The 25,071-nt window shown below is 37.5% G+C and overlaps 1 protein-coding gene across 2 annotated transcripts in view; it reads right to left on the reverse strand.

The window, feature by feature from the left end:
- Positions 1 to 534: 534 nt before the first annotated feature.
- Positions 535 to 25,071, reverse strand: part of SDR16C5 (short chain dehydrogenase/reductase family 16C member 5) — a 31,422-nt gene continuing 6,885 nt past the window's right edge. For both annotated transcript variants that reach the window (XM_072604626.1, XM_072604627.1), the window contains 5 exons: positions 16,353 to 16,484; positions 15,192 to 15,291; positions 11,173 to 11,317; positions 6,576 to 6,701; positions 535 to 2,136 (listed from right to left, as the gene is read on the reverse strand). In XM_072604626.1, coding sequence (XP_072460727.1) covers positions 2,043 to 2,136; positions 6,576 to 6,701; positions 11,173 to 11,317; positions 15,192 to 15,291; positions 16,353 to 16,484 — 597 coding nt within the window. In that variant the 3' untranslated portion in view covers positions 535 to 2,042. The remainder of the gene's footprint in view (positions 2,137 to 6,575; positions 6,702 to 11,172; positions 11,318 to 15,191; positions 15,292 to 16,352; positions 16,485 to 25,071) is intronic.

Raw genomic sequence — 25,071 nt, forward strand, 5'->3', positions numbered from 1 at the left:
CACTTACTTAGCTCTGTTAATTAACCCTATTTGCCTGTTTCTTCGTCTATAAAATGAGCTGGGAAAGGAAATGCAAACCACTCCAGTATCTTTACCAAGGAAACCCCTAACAGGGTCATGAAGAGTCATCCTCAACTGAAAAATGACTGAACAAGAACAAAAGCCCTAATACTTTATAGAGTGAGGGGAGAGTTGTACGTGTAGTTTGGAGAAGGTAAGTCTACAATTGGTTCAGCACTCTGCTCCACACATAGCTTTCATTACTCTCATATCCCGTCTTTTCTTTTTACAATGACGTGGTCTATCAAGTGTCAATGTTCACTGTGAGTGGACATCCATGAAGTTGTATTGTATTCAGATAAATGGAAGATAGTGTCATTGATCAGTTCATGCATGACACACACAAGTCTTCAACGGTACAATGTTGCCAAAAATGAAGAACTTAGTAAATGTTTCTTGAGTGACTAAGTGAGTGTAGGTGCTTTCCTATGAATAAAATGCTTTTTTATATTTTGGCACAAAGGAGACCCTTCCTTGTTTTGTGCTGTATGTTACCTTTATTTTCCCAGATTCTCAGTAGTCGTTAATCAAGATCCCATGATATACAATGAGCAACAAAAAGTGGATGGTAGAGCAGAGAAGAAATACAAATACATGAAGATAAAGATTTCTTGTGCAAGTTGCAAAAGGCTAAGGCTTTACAAACCACAAGCAGAGAGCAATTAAGTTCCTCCCTATCCAATGACTCCCACACCGCTGATGGAGGCCCACTGATTTTCAAGTACTTTCACCTAGTCATCTGACTAAGGGTCTTCTAGGACATTTCTTACTCCTTTTCGCCAAAAAAAAAAAAAATAATATTTGGGGCGGGGGAAGGGATGGAAAGAACTTAAAAATACATCCTCCATAGTTTGTCTTGCAGGTGCCTCCAACAAACAGTTGAGTTATAAAATTTTTCTCATGCTGAAGAGATTTGGAAAGATGGAAAGCAGTTTCAAACACAGTTACAATTTTTAGTCTTGCTTTTAGAGTTAATCTCAAAGGCGAAAAGTACCTTGCCAACTGATGATTAAGTTGTAAAATATAATCAACTGGATAGCATAATATTATTGAAGATTATGAGCATATACAGATTTTCTGTTCTCTGGAAAAAATTCTAATTTGCAAACATTATCTTTTATTTATTTAATCTACTTATCTATTTAGTTATTTAATCTAGTAGATTAGACATTACACAAATGACAGATTAACTCTGATTAATTAATTATTTCAGAATAGTAAAGAAACTAAAGAAATATTGGTTTTCTGAAACTGCCCTGTGGAAAAGCTTGAATTTTATTCCATGAGCTTCCTTTCTGAGGTGGGAGGCACTAACTCTTTCTGATCTCTTTTCTAGAAGAATAAAAGGTGTTTACCTAAGAGACCTTTCTAATATTATGCAAATGTACATAATGTGAAGTTGCTAGAATTGTGTGGTTGGATGTATTTGAAACTTAGCTGTCCAATTAGATACCTCAGGTGATTAGGTAAGGTGAGTTACTGATGAGCAGGTACTTGGCATCCTTGTGCTACTGCTCTGACAGGAGAAGATGAGAGACTAACTTTCTCTGTGTCAAAAGGTACTAGGTTAAGCAAGATGAAAAAGGAAAATGGTGATGGGAACAGGTATGGTGACACCTACGCAAATACATTCTGGATCACTAAGAATGGGATGTCTATCCTCTCCCCTTGCCCACCCAAAGACAGTGCGAATGGCATGTCAAGATGGGGTTTAGATTTTTTTCAAAGAAAAAGATCTACCCATTCCCAGAACAGGAAAAAAAACCCCACCCATATTAAAAACATATGTATATATATTTCAGGCTAGGAAGGTAGTAGGCCAATTAAGTAAAGCTAAATATTAGCCTAAGTAGTAGGATGTGTATTTTAGTGGTGTTCAGAAATTGTGTCAATTAGCATTAGTCATTTCTTCAGTGAAATGACAAATATTTGGCAGTGCTGGAGTTGGATTTCTAAGTGGCATCTTCCTTGGAGTTTGGTTTTCAGGCCTCCTTTAGTCGTCCTTTGAAGGAATTCATTACGTCAAAGATTTTCATATATTCACACAGAAGCAATCCTGATTTGGTTGGCAAAAAGCTAAAGAGAATATAAAGGCAGAATTTCTTGTTATACTTCAACATGATACTTTTTCAGATAAAGTGAAGATAAATGTCATTTTCTGAAGTTCTACTTTGCCTAAATTTAGGCACACATATATTGCATATTCTTTCCAGGTAGGTTAGATATTCTTTTGTTACATCTGGTCTTCTCACATACCTCAGATCTACCAGGGATTTCTGGATTAGTAGGTCAAGCCATCAGGCAGATAAATGTACAGTGTATAGAGTTTCAGGTCTGGAGTCAGGAAGATCTGAGTTCAAATATGGCCTCAGACACTTCATAGCTGTGTGACCCTAGGCAAGTCACTTAACCTTTATTGCCTCAGTTTCCCCATATATAAAATGTACTGGAGAAGGAAATGGCAAACACTCCAGTATCTTTGCCACGAAAACCCCAGATGGGGTCATGGAGAATCAGACATGACTGAAACCACTCAGTAACAACAACAAACAACCACATCATCCATTGTGTTACAACTCAGAGGTTGTGTGGTACAGTGACTAGAGTGTTGCACTTGGAGTCAGGAGTCCCACCTTTGACACTTACTAGATGGATGACCATGGGTAAGTCATTTAATCTCTATGAGATTCATTTGCCTCCTCTGTAAAATGAGATAATAACACAAATAAGTACCTATTGCATAAGGTCATGAGATTGTTAGGAGCCTCAAATGAATTTATGTGAAGCACTTTGTAAAATTAAAAGCTACTACCAATAGTACTAATATTATGATTTCAAGATCTCTGTACACCACACCATTCATTCAGCAGCTTTAATGAGGCCTGTATCTCCACATTTACACCCTGAATCCCTCTTTCCATTCTCATTATGCATGAATACACCATCTGGTGATCAGAGGAAAGGGAGCTACAGACTATTTTCTCAAAGCCCAATTTGCTTTAAGGTCAAGGGATGTAGTTTAAATACACTCACAAACAGAAGCATTTAAAAGGAAATGGAAAAAAAAAAGACATTCTATTTTCCCTATAAAGGTTCTTAAGAGAGATTTGGTCTGTCTAAATCATTACCAAAAATGTTCTTCTAAATTCTAAGGAGGTAAGAAAAATTGTTGAACCATTTTGTCAGCATGAATAACTCCCTTCACAAACACAGATAGAAGGTAAAAAATTAAGGACTCCGGAATTTTAAGACAGAGGCAATTCATAAGATGTCAAAGGTTTCTAAGAGCATATTGCAGTGAAAAGGAAAGCTTGTCTATTTATTATAACTCTCTTCTAGAGTCCTATGAATCGGAGAAGATGTGCTCTTTGGGCAGTTTCTAAAATGGGATTATGTCAGGCTCATTGGTAGGGACTTCAAAAAGACATTGAGTCCATTCCTGCCAGCTGATGCCATTGAATACAGCAACATGTTGACTACAGGAAAGAATTCATTTCATGGAAGCAAGTTAGGTACCAAGGAGATGGGATTAAATTTAGTCATTGAGGCAATGGTTCCCAAATATTTTAGTGCTCAGTTACTATTGTGGGACAAAATAATCTATGGATTAATAACCTACCCGTAGCCAGTTGCCATCATATATACTTCCAAAATATCTCTTCTAATGTAAGAACCTTTGACCCATTACATTCTTCTGTCTGACCCATGAGATTTCACACAACAGGGAATGTGGAGTTGGAGATAAAAGAGTTCTTGGTAGGACATGAAGAGGGTAAAGGGAGAAGGATGATAGGATTAGATGTAACTTCTTTTACCTAAGAAATTTTATACCTCTCTCTCTCTCTCTATCCATAGCCCCACTCTTCTGAAATACAAGCGCCAGCTGCCTTCTTTCAGGGTCAAGAGTTGTAGGACTCAATTAATTCTTTTTTTTAAACTCTATAATGGTAGTGGAAGAAGCAGTATTATTCTAATTGCTCAGTGTTTAAACTCTACTTGCCCTGATTCTAGCTGAGTCACTCAGAATGAAGTCCCTCTTTTGTCCCTCTGTTATGAAGGAAACTTACCTAGACATTACAAATGCCCTGCATCATGGAACATTCTACAGACCTGGAAAAGCCCTCAAAAGACTACTTAAGGTCTATTGATCACTATTTCATAGAATCATAGGGTTGAGAATTGGAAGGGACTTTTAGAAGTCATTTAGTCCATTTAATCTTCTCATCTTATAGATGAAGAAACTGAGACCCTAAGAGATAAAATGGCTTCTTTAAATAAAACAGAGATTTGAATCTAGGTAATTTGAATGAAAATCTAGTGTTCTTTTCATTACATCACTGAAAACCACCAGAAAGAAGGGCAGGCCAAAGTTCTTTCTTTCCCTCTCTCCCTCATTCCCTCTTTATCTCTTTCCCTTCCTTCCTTCCTTCCTTCCTTCCTTCCTTCCTTCCTTCCTTCCTTCCTTCCTTCCTTCCTTCCTCTCTTCCTTCCTTCCTCTCTTCCTTCCTTCCTTCCTTCCTTCCTTCCTTCCTTCCTTCCTTCCTTCCTTCCTTCCTTCCTTCCTTCCTCCCTCCCTCCCTTCTTTTTCTTTTCAGTTTTCTTGAATAAAATGACTAATATGTTAAATGACTGCACACGTGTAAACTATATAAGATTGCTTACTGTCTCAGAGAGGAGGGAAGAAAGGATAGAATTTGGAACTCAAAACTTAAAAAGATTACATATGTCAAAATTGTTTTTATGAGGATTTGGGGAAAAAATAAAATGTTATTAAAGTCTAAACAAAAAAGAAAGAAAGAAGGGTAGGCCAAAACTAAGAATGGGTGTTTCATATAGAAGAAAGAACAAGACACTTGGAGAAAATTCCAGGTCTACTAGCCACTAGCTGTATAACCATTGGCCAAGCTGTAGAATCTCTGAAATTCAGTTTTAGCATTTCCAAAATAAGCATGGATAAAAATTATCTGTCCAGTGTAATTCATAGGATTGTTCTGAGGATCATAGGGAAATGCTTGTAAAATGCTTTATAAACCAAAATGCTTCAGATGGGATGCATTGCAATCATCACTATTACTATGATGGCTGTCTTTCTCAGCAATATCTAACCTTTGAAGGTTCAGGGATAGAAACTACCAGTTGAGGTCTCCTTCAAAAAGAACTCCAAAGAGAGTAGTAGCTCAGCTTCCTCATGGACCTCTTGGGATATTCAGACTTGCTACTATGTATGTGGTTGTTCTATCAAAAAAATATTGAGGGTAAAAAATTAAGGAAACTGCAGTACAGAAAGACTCCTGAATTTCAAGTCACAGGAGTTGGGTTTGAATCCCAGCTATACTACTTACGTCCTGTGTTACCTTGGGAAAGTTAAACAGCTGGACCTCAGTTTCCTCATTGTAAAATAAGACTGTTGGAATAGATGACTTATTAAGTCTCCTCTAGTTCTCTATCTATGATCCTATGCTCCTTTAAGGGACATGCCAGACTGTAGCTGTTAGTACCTTCAATAGACTAAAAGCGAAGAGGAGAGAGGAATGAGTAAAGAAGTCTTCTAGCTTGCTAGGTGCCTTAAGAGATAACCGTTTTTGAAGGGAAAGTTACTTGTCTAGTATATCTAGTATATAGATTTTTAATCACTTATTTTTTTTTCACGTCTAACTCTCTAAGTACCTAAGGTACTGTCCAACACTATCTCAGAAACCCCAGAGAACACAGTTGTTGTTTTTTTAAGGCAGTTGTTCTTGAGAAAATCTAAGGGCCTGTCATTTACTCAAGGCCCCAATATCCAACTTGCATTTTAATTTCTCTACTATCATTGTTTGCCAGAAAATAATTCCTTTTAAAACTTCACTGTTGTGTGTCAATGAATCAGTTAATTAGTCAATTTCCACCACTTAACTCTTAGTGGGCCTTCAGGATACTGAAATACTAAGTGTGTGTGTGTTCGTCCTTCGTTGCCAAAGAAGACCATGCCATCAGAGAAAGGATGACATGATAAGCACTTGACTTTGTTTTTGAGGGAGGGCTGTGCAGGTCACCAACCTCACTTCTCCTCCAGAACCATCTGAATCCAGTGATCAGATATTCATCAGGATGACTAGAGATGACCCAGGATGAGGCAATTGGGATTACGTGACTTGCCCAAGGTCACACAGCTAGTGAGTGTCAAGTGTCTGAGGTGAGATTTGAACTCAGGTCCTCCTGACTCCTGCACTGATGCTCTATCCAATGCACCACCTAGCTGCCCTGAAATATTAAGTACATATGGAAGAAAAAAGCTCCAGCTACCACCCTGGAGAGAGTGCATTGTTGCTGCACAAGCCCCTTACCCATATGCATCAACTCTCATTCATAATACTAGAAATTTTTTTAAAAAAGCATTGCATTAATGGATCTTATTAATAAACCTAGTATTTTATTACTATTATTAGCAGTAAGATGGAATCATAATGGGGGAAGGCAATTGATATATTAGCAGAATAAAAGATATAAAAAGAGGAAAACAAAGATTGACCTACCTTTTTAAAAATAATATAAAGTATAGAAATCGTGGCAAATACAGATAAACCTGTTCTTCCAGAACTGCATTGATTATCTTATTGGCTACATACTCTGGATCTAGAATTGGCAACAGGATAGGATTTCTGGAAAACAGAAACAGTAAAATGTTAGTCTACCATAAGAATTAGTCGTTACTTTAAAAATAGACTATCTTTTATGTAAGATTATGAAAAGAATCTTTGTTAATAATAAAAAGAACAGCTAATAATAACAATAAAGACAGCTAGCATTTATACAGCACTTAATAATGTGCCAGGCACTGTGTTAAGGGTTTTACAAATATTATCTCACTGGATTCTTGCAACAACAAAGGTTAAGTGACTTAGCCAAAGTGACACAACTAGTGTCTTTCTGACTGTATGCCCAGCACTCTTTCCATTGTGCTACCTGGCTATCTCTTTGCCTTAATACATGAGGATAAAATTCTTGAATAAGTTATTAAGATATCATCCATGTACTTGGTCTGAGCCTCTCCCTTCTTTAATCTATCCTTTGCTATACAGGTGCCAAGATGATATTCCTAAAACTCAGATCTGACTATCTCATTCCCTTGTTCATTAATGTCAAGTGGCTTCCTATTGTTTCTACTGTCTGTTTGGCATTTAAAGACTTTTACAATCTCACTTCAAATTATATTCCTAAGTTTATCATATACTACTCCCCTTTGTACTTGTAACGCAGCCAACTTGACCTTTTCACTGTTTCTCACACATGGCACTCAATATTTACTGTTGTTTTGAGTCATGTCTGCCTCTTCATGACCCCATTTGGAGTTTTCTCGGCAAAGATACTGCAGTACTCTGCAATTTCCTTCTCCAGCTCACTTTACAGAGGAGGAACTGAGGCAAACAGGGTTAAGTGACTTGCCCAGGGTCATATAGCTAGCAAGTTTTCTAGGCTAGATTTGAACTCAGGAAGATGAGTCTTCCTCCACATTTATTAATGAGGCCTTTGTACAGGCTCTTTCCCCTGCTTGAAATTCATTCTCTTCTTATTGGTGCTTTTTAGAACCCCTAGTTCTTTTCAAATTCGAGCTCAAATGCTGTCTCCTAAGAGAAGCCTTGCGAGATCTCTCCCTCCAGCTGCTAGAACCTCTCCACCAAATTACCTTGTAGTTACTTGTAATTATTTTGTATCTACTTATATATTTGTATGTCATCTTCCTGATAAAACATAAACTCTTTGGGAGCAAGAACTGCACATTTTTATGGTTGACTATTTAGCACCTAGCACAGTGGCACATAGCAGGTACTTCATAGAGGTTTATTGGTAAATGGATGTCCTCATCTCTTGCATTTCTTTGCTCATTCTCTACAAAGCTGCGATAAAATAGAATTTGAAATGGAAAAATAGAAATTCTAGGTCAATAGCCAGATCTTGGGAAATAAGAAAATAAAACCAGTCAATCCAGTGATTCAGATTCTTTAACTTATGGTGGCTAAAATTGTTAACTGAAAGGTATGCCTGCTAACTCAATGGACCTGACAATTGAATAGGCCTACTATTATTATTCAGTTCACTTAACAAGCATTTTTGAAGCACCAACTACACGACAGGGACTGTGCTAAGTGCTGGATATTCGGAGGCAAAGATGAAATCGCTTGTGCCCTTTTGGAGTTTAATTCTTTTGGGACAGGGAGGAAATACCATTCACAAAGAGTAAATGCCAAATGAATTGTTCATTGGGAGTACAGCACCAGCAAATGGAAAGACTCAGGACAGGCATCACGTCTAAGGTTGTCATCAGTTGAACTAAGTCGTAAAGGAATCTAGGTAGAGGTGAAGACGGAGTAGATTCCAGGTATGGGGGACAGTTGGTGCAAAGTCACGGAGACAAGAGAGGCAATGTCATGTACAGGGAACAGCAAGTGAGCCAGTTTAGTGTAAGCTGAATATGTGAAGTGAAGTAACATATGATAAGTCTGAGAAGTTCTTGGGGAGCCAGATTGTGAAGGACTTTAGAAACAAACAATTGTTATTTTATCCTAGTGACAACAGAGAGCTTCTGAGGATTCTTGGACAGTGGAGTGATACGGTCACCTATGTCTTAGAAATATCAGAGTGGAGAGAGACTTCAGACAGGGAGACCAATTAGGAGGCTATTGTAATAGTCTCAGTGATAGTCAATGAGGACCTGGGCTAAAGTGGAAGCTTTAAGTTAAGGAGATAATGGTGAGCAAAGCGAAAGTGCAACTGAGAAGACTTGATAATTGACCCAATAATATACAGAAAGAGGGAAAGTGAGTAGTTTAGGATGATTCTGAGTTTGTGGACCAAGATGATTGGAAGGAGGGTGGTATCATTGACTGAAATAGGTAAATTCAGAAGCAGTATGGGAGGAAGGAGGAAAAAGAGAAGATAATGACTTATGGTGAGTTTGAGATACCTTAAAGACATCTAGTTCAAAATAGACAGTGTAGGACTGAATTTTAGAACAGATACTCAAGACTAGATATATAGATCTGGAAGTATCTATATAGAGATGATAATTGAACTCATGGGAGTGAATGACATCACCAACTGAGACAGTGGAGAGAGAAAGTATTCTTGTGTGGGTGGGAGTAGGAAGTAGAAGGTAAGGCGGGATACTGAGATGGAAACAAAGGGATGGGATGCCATGAAAAGTCGAAATGAGAATATGAACTGAAATATTTATAGCAGCTGTTTCTGTAGCAGCAAAAAACTGGAAACTAAGGGGATGTCCCTAAATTGGCAAATGGCTGATCAGATTATGGCATATAAATGTTATGGAATACTATTGTGTCATAAGAAATGATGAAACGAATGGATTCAGACAAACCTGGAAACTGTAGAAGAATGAAATGAGCAGAACAGTAGAATAACTTACATAGTAACAATATTATAAAGAAAATTTTTTTTAAAGGATTTCAGAACTCTGATCAATGCAATGATCATTCATGATTCTAGAGGACTGATCATGAAACATGCTAACCATCTCCTGACCATCCAGGGAGGGGATAGTACAGGATAAGATTTTTTTTTGACATGAGTAATATAGGAATTTGTTTGCTTGGTTATACATATTTGTTCCAAGTGTTTTTCTTTCTTTCTTTTTACAGTGTGTGTGGGGCAGGGGGAGGAGGGAGATTAGAGTGGGAGGTGGAAAAAAGATTTTTAAAAAATTTAAAATAAAATAATTTTTTTAAGAAAAGGAACAGTAGGTAAAGAGCTACCAAGAACTACAGAAGTCCCAGTGGATAGTTGACAGCTGAAAACTTCTTCTCTAAGGCTTAAACATTAAATTCCATAGAGATTCATAATCTTAGAGATGGAAGGGACCTAAGAGAGGTCACGCAGTGTAACTTCCTACTCAATGCCTGAATCATCTCTGTAATATCCTTGACAGATATTCCTCTAGTGGCCATTTGAAAACTTTCAGTGAGGAAATTCACAACCTTACAATGCAGCCAGCCATTTCCATTATTGAGAAGTTCTAATGGCTAGAGAATTCTTCCTCATATTGAGCTTAAATCACTCTTCATGTTCTAAACACTCATCCTAGCACTGCCCTCTGGAACTTTGCCAAACACAAAATCTGTTTCATTTTGATATGACAGTAATTCAAAGACAGCTGTCATGTTTCTTCTGATATCGTCTATTTCTAGGCTAACCATCTCCAGTGCCTTCAGTGGAGAAAAAGAACACTGGCTTTGGATACAGAGGATCTGGGTTCAATTCTTACTTACTTTGCTTATTACGTGTATGACACTGGGCAAGTCACCTCTCCTCTCTGTGCTTCACTTTCCTTATCTATGAAATGAGAAGGTTGGACTAGATGACTGCGAAGGTCCCTCTTAGCTCTAGATCTATGACACTGTAATCCTAATTATAGAATCTAGATTGGTTCCAGTTTGCAGAAGTTCATCATAAAGTATAGCACATCAAATTTTACACAATAACCAGTGCACATCGAGGTAGCTTTAGAGTCAAGAAGACTTGAGTTCAAAAATTTGATCTCTGAAACAGACTTGTTTTGTGACTCTCTTAACTTCTCAGTGCCTCAGTGTGTACTCTAAGACCATAACTTGTAATGGCATTGTCCCTTGGCATTGGTAGAGTGAGTTTTCCACTTGGAACTTCCTGTATCAATAAAACTTCAGGACAAGACAAAAAACACAAATGGGAGTCAGTGCAGGGCACCACAAGAATACTGCATTTCTTGCTCTAGAAATTAAGAAGGCATTAGTTTTTTGGCAGCCAGATCAAACTTCCTGACTCATACTGAACATTAAAGTTAAAAAGAAAGAAAGAAAAGAAGGGAAGAAGAAAGAAAGAAGGAAGGGAAGAAAGAAAGGAAGGATGGAAAAGAAAGCAAGACAAAAACCAAATTTCCCTCAGGTCCCTTCCCGCCAGCAAGTCATTGAAGATAGCTCTTAAGCCATCACAAAAAGTCTACAAAAGTCAGAGTTAGGGAAGGAGGGAAGAGAGGCTGAGAGGGAAGGAGAAACATTCCTAGAACAACTGATCTTTATTCATAAAACTGAAAGCCAATTATATTTTATTACAAATTTCCTTTAAAATAAAAGTACTCACTCAGTAGTACAACCTTGAAACATCCCAGTGTTTATAAAGAATGGACAAACAATAGTTGTTTTAATCCCTGTACGTCCCTGGGCAAACATTTCTAAAAATATGGCCTCGGCAAATCCAAAGGCTGCAAATTTGCTTGCACAATAATCTGTGAGAAGAAAACCCAACACAAATGTACTTAAAAGAACATTTTAGACTGTATAAAATAAAAAGTTCACTTTAAATGTTAAAATTGATAGGGTGTGTTACTTTATTTTTCAGATGTCTTTATATCTAAGACATCACATTAATTAAGTCTCCACAGCACTGTCTCCACTGGGGAAATCAGAGGGGATTGGGAAGAAGGAATACTGGCAAACGAAAAATAGCCTTTGGGTGAATGAATAAGGGATAGTGTGCCTGCAGAATCAGGGATGGGAAAAGTGGCAGCAAACCAATCCTCTATCTTCCCTTAATTCCCTTAATGTGTTGGCTCAGGGCATAAGTGTCTTGTATTCTTAAAGAATAGTGTCCTAGTAGTCTCCACCTCTGTCTCCTATCTTATGAGGGATAATGATTGGACTTCTGATTCCAAGTCTTGGTTTGACTTGATGACCTCCTATATGTTTTGTAAGGGATAGCAACTGGATCTGTGATTTCATAGATATAGGGAACTTCCAGGTGAGGGAAGTCTTTTTACCATTGCAGGTGAACACCTTCTCTGCAGTGTATAGATTCAGAGTTGTCTACAGCTGTTGTTGTTTGACCTTCAGTTCTGAAGAAGACCAGTGACATCACAAGGTGGATTTAAGTGAGACAGAGCTGCACAAAGTCATCAGCCTCACTCTCTCTTCTAGAGTCATTGTGTCAAGTCCAGTGACAAGACAAAAGTCAATGACCTTGGTGTCTTTGAAGTCTGAGTGAGTCTACTTCAGACACCATCATGATCATTGGAACAAACTGTTTTCATTCACCTGTACTACCAGGAGAGGTCTTCACATGCTTGGGGTAGACATCCCCTTAATTCACTGATGAGTTTGAGGCCTGTCAGTTACCCTCAACCTAGTTTAGCCCATTTGCCAAGACGCTTTTACTATGATGTGGTCTCTGCACATGCAACAACTTCTTGGAGTCACAGGTGAGAGTTGGGTGAAAGTAGACACCAAAAATGAATAAGCAGCCCTGGAGAGGGCTTGGCTAGCCTTCACACCAGAAGCATAACTTGCCCAGAATAGCATAGTCAGTCTATGGCAGAGGCAACACCTGAATTCAGGTCTTTCTGACTCTAAGCTCATCCCTCCATTTACAAGCCATGCTGCTTTTCATTTCATGTGCAGCATGTGTTATCTATGATGCTCCAGCACTCTTGCATATAATCATGTTTCCTTTTCTTACAAATACGTGAAATCTCAATTCACTTGATGGGGAATGTTTCAAAGAGAAGAGCAGCTAAGGTGGTTTTCATAGCTTTTCTTTTCTTTTTCTTTTCTGAGGCAATGAGGTTAAGTGACTTGCCCAGGTCTAGTAGATGTCAGGTGTTTGAAGCTGGATTTGAACTTAGGTCCTCCTGACTCCAGGGTCAGTGTTCTATCTGCCATGCAATCTAGTTGCCCCTCATAGCTTTTCTAAATGTTGCAGTCCTGTTTCTTCTAAAGTGAAAGGGGAATGATTTTGCCTATAGAGTATAGCTGGAATATATCTGCGGTATATGAGATTGTTCAGAAAGACTAGCACTTCTGGTGTGAGGGCTTGCTGAGCCCTTTTCAGGGTTGCTCATCCACCTTTGATGTCCACCTGATTCATCCAACTCTCACCTGTGGCTCCAAGAAGCTGTAGCATGCACAGCAGCCCCACCCTGGTAAAACCAGCTGGGCAGATGGGCTAAACCATGTTGAGGGTAACCAACAGGACTCTTGTCAGTGAGTTATGGACTGTCTACCCCATGCATGTGGAAACTTTCCTTGGAGGAATGGGTGGATGACAACAATTTGTTCCAATGTCCATGAAGGCAGCTGAAGTAAGCTCCATGGAATGCTTAGAGCTTAGTGAGACTTCAAAGACACCATGGTCATCCACTGCATCCCAGGTCATTGCCAGTCACCTTGATTTTTGTCTCACCACTGGTCTTTGATGACTCTAGAAGACAGAATGAAATGGATGATTCTGTGCAACTCTGCCTCATTTAAATCCAATTTATGAGCACGTCAAGACATTACCCTGAGATGTCATTGGTCCTCTTTGAAAATGAAGGAAAAACAACAACAACATGGCTGGAATAGTACCTGGCAGAAGACAGGTATAAGACTCATCAGAATTAGGAGCCATTTTGCTGCCTGTGGTCATGGACAGAAGGCAAAGAAAATGGAGGGAACTATAACTGGAAGGAAATAAAATATGAGAGGAATTGTGAGTTTTATGGCATGCCAATGCTTGAATGTGGGTGTGAGAGTGGAAAGTAATGTATATTTGGGATTAAGAGTGTAGGTCCCTTGAAAGAAAGTCATTTAGCAGGAGAGGTATGAATAGATGAATTGTTGAAAAGGACCATCGCTAACTAGAGTAATGAAGCTAAGGAGAAAAGAGATGTAATAAGAGGGAGTGGAGAGCAGCTAGGAAGGATGTAGTAGGAGAGGAGTGGAGGGTGGCCATAGTATATTTGTTTGAACTAGTAACATTTTTGGTAGCCTGGAAGTTTTGGGAAAAACTCTTAATGGTTATACTAGAATGAGACAATAGAGGCATGGATTACAGGTGATGGTATCATAAAGTTCTCTAAGTATCAAGTTATTTAATAATTTATCATTAGTATAGCTATAGAATTAATGATAGTTTACTGAAACCTACTGTGTACAATAATATAGTGTATCTGGAAGTTGCCTTAGTGACAGGAGGACCCCCTTTCCCTTTACTCTTCTCCCTAGGAAGCCAGAGGTCCTTAACCTAGAGTCCTATGTCTAGATTTTTGGGGGTCAGTGAACTTGGTCTAAAAATATTTTCATAACAACATTTCAATATAATTGCTTTCTTTTGCAATCATATGTATTCTATTTCATGCATTTAAAAACTTTCTTTTTTCTGAGAAGGGATCCATGGGATTCACCAGATTGTTAATAGGGTCTATGATGCAAAAAAGATTAAGAATCTCTGCTTTATAGGGAGGTAGGCCCGAAGCATAGATCTACTTCCTTGAAGGTTCTGAGATATTTGCAACAGAATAGTAGTAAGGCAGAAATTATTAGGCTACTTGGGATGGGGAATTCCTGCCACTCTTGGAGTGAGAGATGAAGGAATAAAATTTCAGATTAGTATTTATTTAGTGATATAAATGTAGTTTAATATTCAGAAGACCATTTATTTACTTGTTAGGTAGTGATCTGTTCATTTCTTTCTTTCTTTAGAAAAAGGGAGAAAGGAAGATATTGTGGTTGTGGTAAACTTGTATAGTTCATTAAAAAACAAAACAAAACACCCTCCTAAACAAATCTTAAGATACATGATGTGGTAACAGTTCCAAGCAGATCTCTAGAGACTGATCAGAGACTCACAGAATCTCAGAGTCTGAAAGGAACCCCAAAGTTATGTAGTTCAACCTGCCCTTGAACTAGAACCACTTCTGCCATACGCTCCACAAGTGGTCATCTGGTCTTTGCTTGAGACCTCTAGTGGAGAGGATTCCATGACACTTTTGGATGACTATAATTATTAGGAAGTTTTACCAATTGTACGTATGAATCATGTTTCAGTTTCTTGTCAAGGCAATTGTGTGAGAGATAAAGACTAATCCAGACTATACATTTCAGTTTTATATAAACATGCCTAACAGATGTTACTTGTGTCTACTTGCCAGTTGGCAGCTTAAAGAATTAGGAGTAGAGTTCTAATTCCAATTTTGCTACAGACATCATTTGTTAATTTACTTTCCTTGTGAAAGTAGGTTAATACTTTACACAAGATTATTATGAAACTCCAAGATAAGGTTTGTAAAGGACAATGCAATGCAAAATATTACATAACACTGATTGTTTGAGTTATACAGTACTTACCTGATAGCTTATTTGCACCAACTAATCCAGCTGAACTTGAAATGCAAACCAAGTGTCCATGGTTATTAGCAATCATAGCAGGAAGGAAGGCTTTATAAGTCTATGAGGCATGGTAAAATAAAATATCAAGAATGTTTAGTTAAATACAATATCTTTTTGCTTCAGTTGGTCATGCTGCTATTATATAAAAAGATATCAAAAGAAGGATCAGGATTATGGTTGATATCTCCTGACTCCAGGATCCTGTCCCTTATTACTTATCTATTGTACCATATTGTTATCCAGGTGAACAGAGACTTGAAAGATGGGAAAAGGTGGGGGAATCTCAAAAAAAAACCCAGGTAGATAATATGTGAAAACCCTGTGAAAACTATAAAGTGCCACGCAAATATGATTTATGATTTTTATTGGTTCAAGGTTTGTAAAGTACTACATTTGTACATATATCTATCTATGTCTGTCTGTCTATCTATCCATCCATCCATCTATCTATCTAATCTCATTTAAGTCCCACAACAATCTTGTGAAGTAAACTCTATTACCATTTTACTGACGAGGAAATAGAGGCTGAATATGGTTAAGTGACTTGCCCAGGTCATGTAACTAGGAAGTGTCTGATGCAGGATTTGAACTCAGGTCTTCCTGGCTCTAAGACCAGCATTTTCTCCACTATGTCCTATAGCTTTATAAAGGATAGAGTGATGACTTTTGACTGGGTGCACGTCCTATGTTTGACACAAACAAGTTATGTGGCCCTGAGCAAGCCACTTAACCTCTCACTGCTCTAGGCTATTTTGTAAGATTACAAGTTGTAAAATATGCACCAATCTGTATTAGTTGAGCAATATTTTATCACTAGAAATTCCTTATGCCAACAAAATTTTGATTATGCTAATCAAAATAGACCAACAATGGTCCATTGGTTCCATATCAGTGAAATCATAGTTCTGATAAAAGAAAAATTATCAAAGAGGTTTAAATGGGACCTGGGATGAGGTAATTCTATAATTTAGAATGAGTCCTTGACTTGAAAAGTTATGCCACCTTCAGAGAATTCTGAAGTTATTTCACAGCTCCAGAAAACAAATCACTGTTTGTCTAAAACAACAAGACTAATCTATTTTGCAAAAGAGAGCTTGAATGCTAAAACAAGAAAATCACCCAGAAATGTGCTTTGGAGTTCACGTCAAATGACTTTTCCATATATTCATCTGAAATCTCAAGGAATTCTTTTCCTGTTACAATTCCAGCATTATTAATAAGGATGCTGACATCACCAACTTCTTTTTTAACCTGGATAGGGGAAAACAAAAAGAAACAATTTATTATGTAATCTGATTTTCATTTTCCTAGTGTTTTGTGATTTCATTACCTAGTGAACTAGAGTAGAATTGAATGCCTTCTGTTGAATTCTTACTCTGATGTTTTACCATGGTCTTGAGGTGACTTTGGTTTTTGAAGGTTATTATCAAGATCATGCAACCTCTGGTAAGTCCAATTAAGTCCCAGAGGCCCTGAATACAGGCCCAACAGTGGACAAGAGATATGTTGTCTAAGGCCCGGCCTAGCTCAGCATCAGGAAGTTGGTTACCAGGGGATGAACTTTTTTGTTTATGGCAACTCAGGAATACATTTACTATGGTATTAGCGAGGGAATTCCACCAAAGACATAAGGTGACTTGTCTAAGGTCATACATGTAGTAATCATCAAAACATGAACCCATGTTCTGACTCCAGAACCACTGTTCTTTTCACTGAACCATGCTGTTAGCCTGAACTGGTAAAGGGAGTACCCATACTAGTAAAATCATAGATCCTAGGAATATTACTTGGAAAAGAGCTTGTCAATAGAAAAAATTGCAAAAGACTCTCTCTACTGTAGTAATTTTGTAGTACTCAAATACAAGAAGTAGCATGGTGTATGTATGGGATGGAGAAGTTAAGAAGATGTGGGTTCTATTTCTGAGAAACATCACGTATGTAACCTATGTAACCTAACCACTCAGTGTCTCATGAAACTAACTCTTTAAGGTTATAATTCTGTGTAAGTTACAAAGAAGTTGCTGATCTGATTTGGTGGAGGATATTCCATGCTGATGAAATTATAGGTCCTGAATTGATACTCCATCACACTCACCCCCATCAATAATTTATCATACAATCCTCATTTTGATCGATATTCAATTAAGAAGTTAGAGAAAACTGCAAGTTGAAGATGTTCCATTGTTATCAGAAACGTCTCCAGTAAATACAGAGTAAGCCTCTTATGTTTAGTCAGGTCTTCTAATAGATGCCCTACAAACTGAGGGCTGAGCATGCACATAAGAGTGAAAAGTCAGTCAGGGCACAGTTTGGGTGTGGGAGGTATTATGGAAACTGAAATTGTTATTGATCTCATTTATTATAGGAATTTCTGTGCCCTAATAGCATTAGGGTTAATTGAACTGGGGCCAACTCTAAGCTAATTGGGTCTGTGTCCTTTAGTAAATTCAAGAGACTGCATAGTAATGCAAAGTTACTTTTATCTCACTGTGTAGCATTCTATTTTAATTCTCTGAGACAGAACTGAAAAAAAAAAAAGACCATGGAGAATACTTTGATTTGGTGCTATAGAGAAGAGTTAAGGTATATGACTGAATCAAAATTGAATTGACATTAAGATTGGAAATAACCAGGTCAGTCCACTTGCATTAAGTATTAGAAAGGAGGGAGAATGATACTGTCCCTGGAAAAGCCCTTTGCAAGTATATATAGTGATACACACCTATTATCAATCTCTGCTAATATGGAGGATGAGGGTAGTGGATTTCTCGAACCAGGGAGTTCTGAGCTGCAGTAGGCTAAGCTGACCAAATGTCCCCACTATGTCTTGCATCAATATGAGTCCCTGGAGGAGAGTGACAAGAGGCCGCCAAATTGCTGACATAAAATTGAACTTATCTGGGTTGGATATGGAGCAGGTCAAAACTCATGTGCTGATCAATAGTAGGATCAGTCCATGAGTAGCCCCTGTACTTCCAGACTGATGGAGAGATGGGAAGACCCCATCCAAGAAAGGAAAGGGAAGGGAAGAAAAAAATCTTTGATCTGATCTGGTAAAGGAACTAATGATTACACCTCGATGGGGCCAGGTTTCCTTTTTATGTCAGCCATTTAGCAATAGGAGACTCTGGCAGTTTCACTTGCTGTAATTTAGCACATTCCTAAAAGCTGGATAAATCAATTTGCATAAATAAAATTTTATATTGAATGTACCAGGGCAAGTCATGACAAGTGCTTCAGTAATATGAACACCACTACCCCAATTTTTCCCTTCTATAAGATTAGATTCAAGATGGGCATCTTTTTCTCCTCCTTTCCACAGTGGGAGAGAGTTGGGATTAATGTCAAGCAGAATTATGCTGAGACCCAGACTGGAGTTTTCTTTCTCCTAAGAATCTCTGAGAAAATAAAAGTGGACAACTGAACCTAAAATATCCCTGATTAATGATCACATGGCAAAATGCTCTTTGAACGTGATTAAACTTCTTTCACAGGGAGTCATTTGCTGGAAAATGAACACTATCAAATGTAATTTAAGTACAGATGTTGTCTTGCATACATTTCCTCTTTTCCTGCATGCTATGCTGGAAAAAAAATTCTTCCAAGAGTTAGACATAAGGCATACTTACTGGTTAGCAAGGATTTCCCCTTCCATACCTGTTGTATTAAGCAGGAACTGGTATGATTGATTCAAAACCTCAAAGAGTTGCAAAGGGCCTTAATAGAAGATCTCTTAAAACATATACTTTCATCTCAAAGGGCAAAGTCTAAACTAGTGACGTCAAACTCCAATGTAAATGGATTCCTGCAGCTGTGTATTGATTTAGAAAAACACAAATTAACACTATCTATGTAGTACTGGATTTTTACTTATTTTGTTGAATATTTCCCAATTCAGTTTTAATTTGGTTTGACCCAGGTGCCACACATTTGATACCTCTGATATAAACTATCCAGGACAGCTGATTGGGATTTTCACACTTTGCAGAAAATTTCCAATTGATCCTATATAGAAAGCTTAGCTAGACTAAGTGGTTTTATATGTCCCCCTCATTAGACTGTGAGCTTCTAGAGAGGAGAGATTATCTTTTACCTCTCTTTGTATACCTAACACTTAGCACTGTGCTTGATACATAATAGATGCTTAATAAGTCTATTGATTGACTATTTCTATTGAGATGGAGATTAGCATTGATCTTCTCTACATTCAGAGGATCCAATATTACTGTAATTTTACCTAGCCATCATTTAGAAATCATTATTCATATTTTTCTGAGCTCAATTAAAATATTTCCTCCTCAGTGAAGACTCCTCTGATTCCTACTCTTGATAATGACTTTCTCTTGGATCTCACATACCACTGTCCTATACCCTTTCTCTCAAATATACCTCTCAGGTATTATTATTATCTCTTTCTTAGGCTATAAAGCTCCATGAAAGCAGGAAAGTCTAGTCAAGTTTCTCTGCACACAGTAGATTCTCAGTAAAGATCTGGTGAATAAAATCCTTTGGTTTAATGATGCTATTGACTGTATAAAGCATCTGACTGTAAGCTCTATTACATGTAAAACTTGAGGGTTTTTCTTCTTCCCCACCATTGAGCACAGTACTTTGCACTTTTTAGGCACTTATTAATTAATTGTTGGGATGAAATATGTTTTTATTTAATGCAAAGAGTGTGGTTGCTTGGAGAATCATCAAGTCAAGTAAATTTTAAACTGGCTTGCCCAGTCATCCTTTTCAACAGTTATAAATAGGGGTGTGGTGGGGGTGGGTGGTGGAAATGTTCAAAGATCAGAGATGAAAAAAATACAGCACAGACCTGTAAGAAATCTATCAGGCAGGCTAAAGCTCAGAATAGCCTGAGCAAGAACTTTGGGGAAAAGATCAAATATACATTTCAGGTATGCTAGGAGCGAAGAGCAGAGTGAGATTGGGTGCTTGGTAGAAGACAGTACAACTGAAGAGAAGTGGAAACTCAACACTTATCTGGCTTCTGACTTCTCTGACAAAGAAATCTCTTCAAACTGAATGCAGAAGAACAAAGTAAAAATAAAGATGAGGAAGCAGTGAGGACAAGTAACTGCTCTAAATGAATCAGTTTCTTTTGGGTTCTATAAATTACTTTCATCACTATGCCAACTGATTTCAGATTTCATCAGTGTATGTAGACTTATCAGTGGTACAGACTGTAACCTGTTTGTACCTTCTCGCTCTGTTCTCATTCTCAGTCAAAAGTGGTCAATAAACAATCCTGCAGTCTCCTACAGGGAAGCATATACTACATGCTTGGGATCTTCTTCTACGTCTTTTAAAGGGGGTACAGAAGTAGCTATTCTGTGCCAGGCACTGTGCTAAGTGTTTTATAATATCTCATTTGATCCTTATCATGATTTGGGAGGTAGGTGCTATTATTATTCCCACCTTACAGTTGAGGAAACTGAGGCAAATATAAGTTAAATGACTTGCTCAGGGTCACATAGCTTATATGAGTCTCTGTGCTAGATTAACTAAGATGCTAGATTTAAACTAAATTTTTTCTGACTCTAGAGCTCTATCCACTGTGGCACTTAGCTGTCTGAAACAGCGTGTATAACACTGTAGCCCATAGGCTATCCACTGGTAATTATTTACTCTTGCTATGTGACCTTTTCCAGGCATAGACTCTTCAGATGATTATCCTTTAAGCCACTTCTCCACAGTTCTTCTGGGAGCATACTTATGCCTACTATGTACTTTTTCTTTGCCCCTTGAGTAACCTGTAGTTTTGGTTCTTCAGAGACATTGATCTATGTGTCATAGAAATAGAACGTTATCAAAGGGATTCTTAGATGAAAAAGGCAGGGCTTCTCTTTCACCGAGAAGTTTAATGTCATTCAGGACATTTCACAATATCCCAAATGCAGTCCAACCTATTCTTCTCCTTTTCAATTCTGGACCCAGTTTCATGCATCTGAGATATCTGACTAAACCATATGTACTGATGGCCAACCATCCAACCACATGCTAGCGTCTCAATGGTATTGCATTCTTCATCTACTTTGTTTTTCTAGTATGGATAGTTAGGATAAAACAGTTTGAGAGATTACAGATTTAATTTAGGATGATTTACATTATTTCAGGGCTTGTTACTTAGCATAAAGTGATCTGCAAACAAGAGCATGTAAGGAGGATTCCTTTTCAATTTAGACTGCACATTGTCTTTGATAGTGAAAAATACCCTTAAGCACATATTTTATGCCTTTCTTTATTATTTATCAGAAAGTTGTTTTCAGTAGACTGTGAGCTCTTAAAGGCAGGGACAATTCCGGTTTTGTATTTGTAATCACAGCAGCTACTGCAGCGCCTAGCACGGAGCCAGCACTTAATTAGTGATTCCTGAATACAGTCAAAGTTTTGTTCTATTTTTTTCAAGGAGTTTTGTATGATTCTAACCTCCGAAGAGAGATATCTTGTTGGAGAACCTTTAAGTGGCACTTTACTCTAACAAATTTTTTTTTAATAGTCCATACAATGGCTTTGTGAATCTTCTGTACCTTTCAGCCAAGTGTGTTATTATAAATAAGATGTGGTCTTTGATCAAACATTGTTTGTGAATGACTATCTATTCCATTCTCATACTTATATCAAGGATGTTTTAAATTCATGGGTAGCTTATTCTCAAAAAGATTTTTTTAGAGAGGGAAACATAGGTCCATGGGTGGGGAGCTGGTAATATTTTCTTCATTGCCTTTTCTAAATAATAAGGTCTGTGATTTTTTTTTCTCAAGCATCTGGTATCATTAAGCCTCTTTACCACTCCAAAACTGTCACCCCAGAAACAACCCTCTTCTCTGTATACATGGATTATTCTAGCTGTTCTTTGAGCTGCTTTTATTTTTCTTATTCAGAAAACAGGTACTTTGACATTGGAATCCAAATACTATGTCCACTGGCATTGATGAGGAAAATGCTTTGTCATAGAATATTGATAGATATTCACTTTTCATCTATTGGTTGTACTTTTTTTCCAGTTTTATCTTTAAATGCTCTCAGAAAGATCTGACTTAGTGGGGTTTCTTGTCAACCTTTATGTAAGCCCATTTTTCTTGCTATTTTATGAGAAGATACTACTAACACCTTACTCTGTAACACTGAAAAATCTAGTTTATAGACATTCTGGTTCTCAGTTTCCTCATCTGTCAAATTATGAGACTGGACTGGATCAGAGGCAGGGATCCCCTGGCCTCCTTTTATTAAGGGAATTTGTTCTATGAGGCTTGGATTCAGTCAAAGGGCCTCACTTGAGGACCTAGAGGGCCACATGTGACCTCACGGCTGCAGGTTCCTCACCGTTGGACTAGACCATAGTCTTCATTCCTTTCTAGGCTGTACTCTTGACTCTCTTCCCAGACTTTTTCAACAATAATCCAGAAACCTCTCCATGTTGGAAGCTAGTTTCAGTCCTAGACTTCACAGATTGGAAATACTATCTATCCCTATAGTGGCTCCTTCTAATTAGCCGGCACCTCAGATGCCCAACACCTGTGTCTTCATTCCTCTCCAGGCTGACCTCTTAATCCCCCTCCAAGATTTCATTTGTCATCTCTTCATGAAGGATAAATTACAACCTAGGGCATAAAGGGAATCCATAAAGGAGATTATTGTGAGTTATCTTTGAGGAACTGATGGAGAATGGTTTAAGTTTAAGAAAATGGGATAAAGGAAAACACCGTCATACTTTCCAGAAAGAAACGAATATAAGGATGAATTTATAAGGATGAATTCTAAAAACTAGATCAATGTGCAATCTTCACATTGATCTCAGTAAAAAAATTAGACTTGAAAATCGAGGTATGATCTGTAAGCACTTAGAAAGCAATCATCACTATCCATAATCGCTTCTGTAAGAACATTCCATTCCATTTAACCTAAATCCCTTCTTGGAATATTTACTAGATTATGGAACAGGGAAAAGCTATGGATATAAAATAATTGGATTTTAATAAGGAACAGAATTATAATATCATTCTAGGTACTAGTTTAGGTAGAGTTGTAACTAGTTAAATGATCATTTTAAAAGAGTTCTGATTAATGAATTGATGTCAGTCTGGAGGCAAATCCCTAGTACCTGGTCACATGGCTCTATTGTGTTCATCATTTTTATGAATAAATTGGATGAAGACAAAGAAGACATGCTTATCAAATTTCCAGATGACAAAGGTGGCTGAGACAGCTCATTACAATATAAAAAGCTCTCAGCTGGCTAGAATTATTAAGTCCTGTATGCAGGACAAGACAGTCAATGGCCCAGGAAGACCATGGGGATGGGAGGGAAAAACATAGGTTAACAGGCAATTGATATGAAAATGACCCAGGGCTTACATTCAGAAAATATATCTGACTTTCTCCTGGGTTCCAAAAAAGAAAAAGAATATGTGATCAAAAAATGGAAACAGAACTGTGCTATGTTTTATTGTCTTCTAAGTAAAGCATCAATATAATGTTGAATGCATAAAGTAAAATAAGGAATGTTAAAAAAAACAACCCAAAAACCTGACAACCTTATGCCATTTCTGTAAACACCTGAGTATTGGTAGTGTTTATGTATCAATCAAGAATATATAGGTATGACATCAATAGTGTCATATATCCATTGTTCAAACCTTGAATCTCCACTACAAACAAAACTCTAGAAGACACAGATAAATATTCAAGGACAGTTGAAAAAATGTTGCAGATACAATTCAAGTGCCTCAGATGTTCAATACTGACCTGTAGTCAGTCAAAGAACATTTATTAAGTACCCACTATGTGTCAGGTACTGTGCTGAGCTCTATTGCTCAAGTTGATTGTAAGAATGTATAGTATAAAACTAACCATTTAAATGAAAGACAAAACTTACATAGTAATGGGACTGGCTAGCTAGCTACTTGCATATCCTGGCTTTTTCCAACAGGAAACAGAAGAAAGAAGTGTAGAGGAGCGCAGAGCCTGGAAAGAAGGGATTTTGCACACCTGGAATTATGTTTGGTTTTCTTCTTTTCTCTTCATTATAACTAGGCACTATGTTATATAATAATGTTGCAAAATAACATCTCACACAATTTTACACTTTTCTCCTCACTAAAACTGAGTATACAGGAACAAGGTGTAGGATGATGGTATGTGGAAGAGAGAGAGGCAGGATGAGAGAAAAAGAGAGAAAGAGCAGAGTGCCTCACCTAATTATGGCCTTGGTCTATGGGGCTACTCTCCTGTAAATGATCTGCCTAGAAAAAAAATTGGATCAAGAGATTTTTGGCTAAAGAAATTATTAAGATTTGATTAAAGATATTGACACACACATAGTAACAAAACAGTTTAAATCATTTTAGAAACTAAAGGCAGAAAGATAATAAGTATGAATTAGGCTATATGCTCCTGAGGGCATGGTTTATATCATTCATTATCTAACTGTGTATACCCAGCAGCTAGTAAAGTTATCCCTTTCACATCTTGGGGGTTATAGGTGCGGTACTCCTGTGATGTGGAAAATCTTCTTAAAATTTTTTGGCCCTCCTTTCAGAGAATAAGTCTGGAATTATTGTGGTATTAAAAGATTAAACCTGTTGATATTATACAATACTATATATATATATATATACATACATATGTATGTATATATATAATATATATTATGCATTTATGAGTTTCTAAACCTTTTTCTGTGTTGCCTGATGGTCTTTGCATGTTGTCTGTAATTTTCACAAAATTCCCCCAAACTTCCCATTTAATTTCTTCTGCCAACCCCCTATATATCAAAACCTCAATGGGGAAAATCATCACATGAAAGGGATAACTGTATAGTGCCTTGCAT

Source organism: Notamacropus eugenii, chromosome 4 (genome assembly GCF_028372415.1).
Source record: "Notamacropus eugenii isolate mMacEug1 chromosome 4, mMacEug1.pri_v2, whole genome shotgun sequence".
NCBI classification, from domain to species: Eukaryota; Metazoa; Chordata; class Mammalia; order Diprotodontia; family Macropodidae; genus Notamacropus; species Notamacropus eugenii.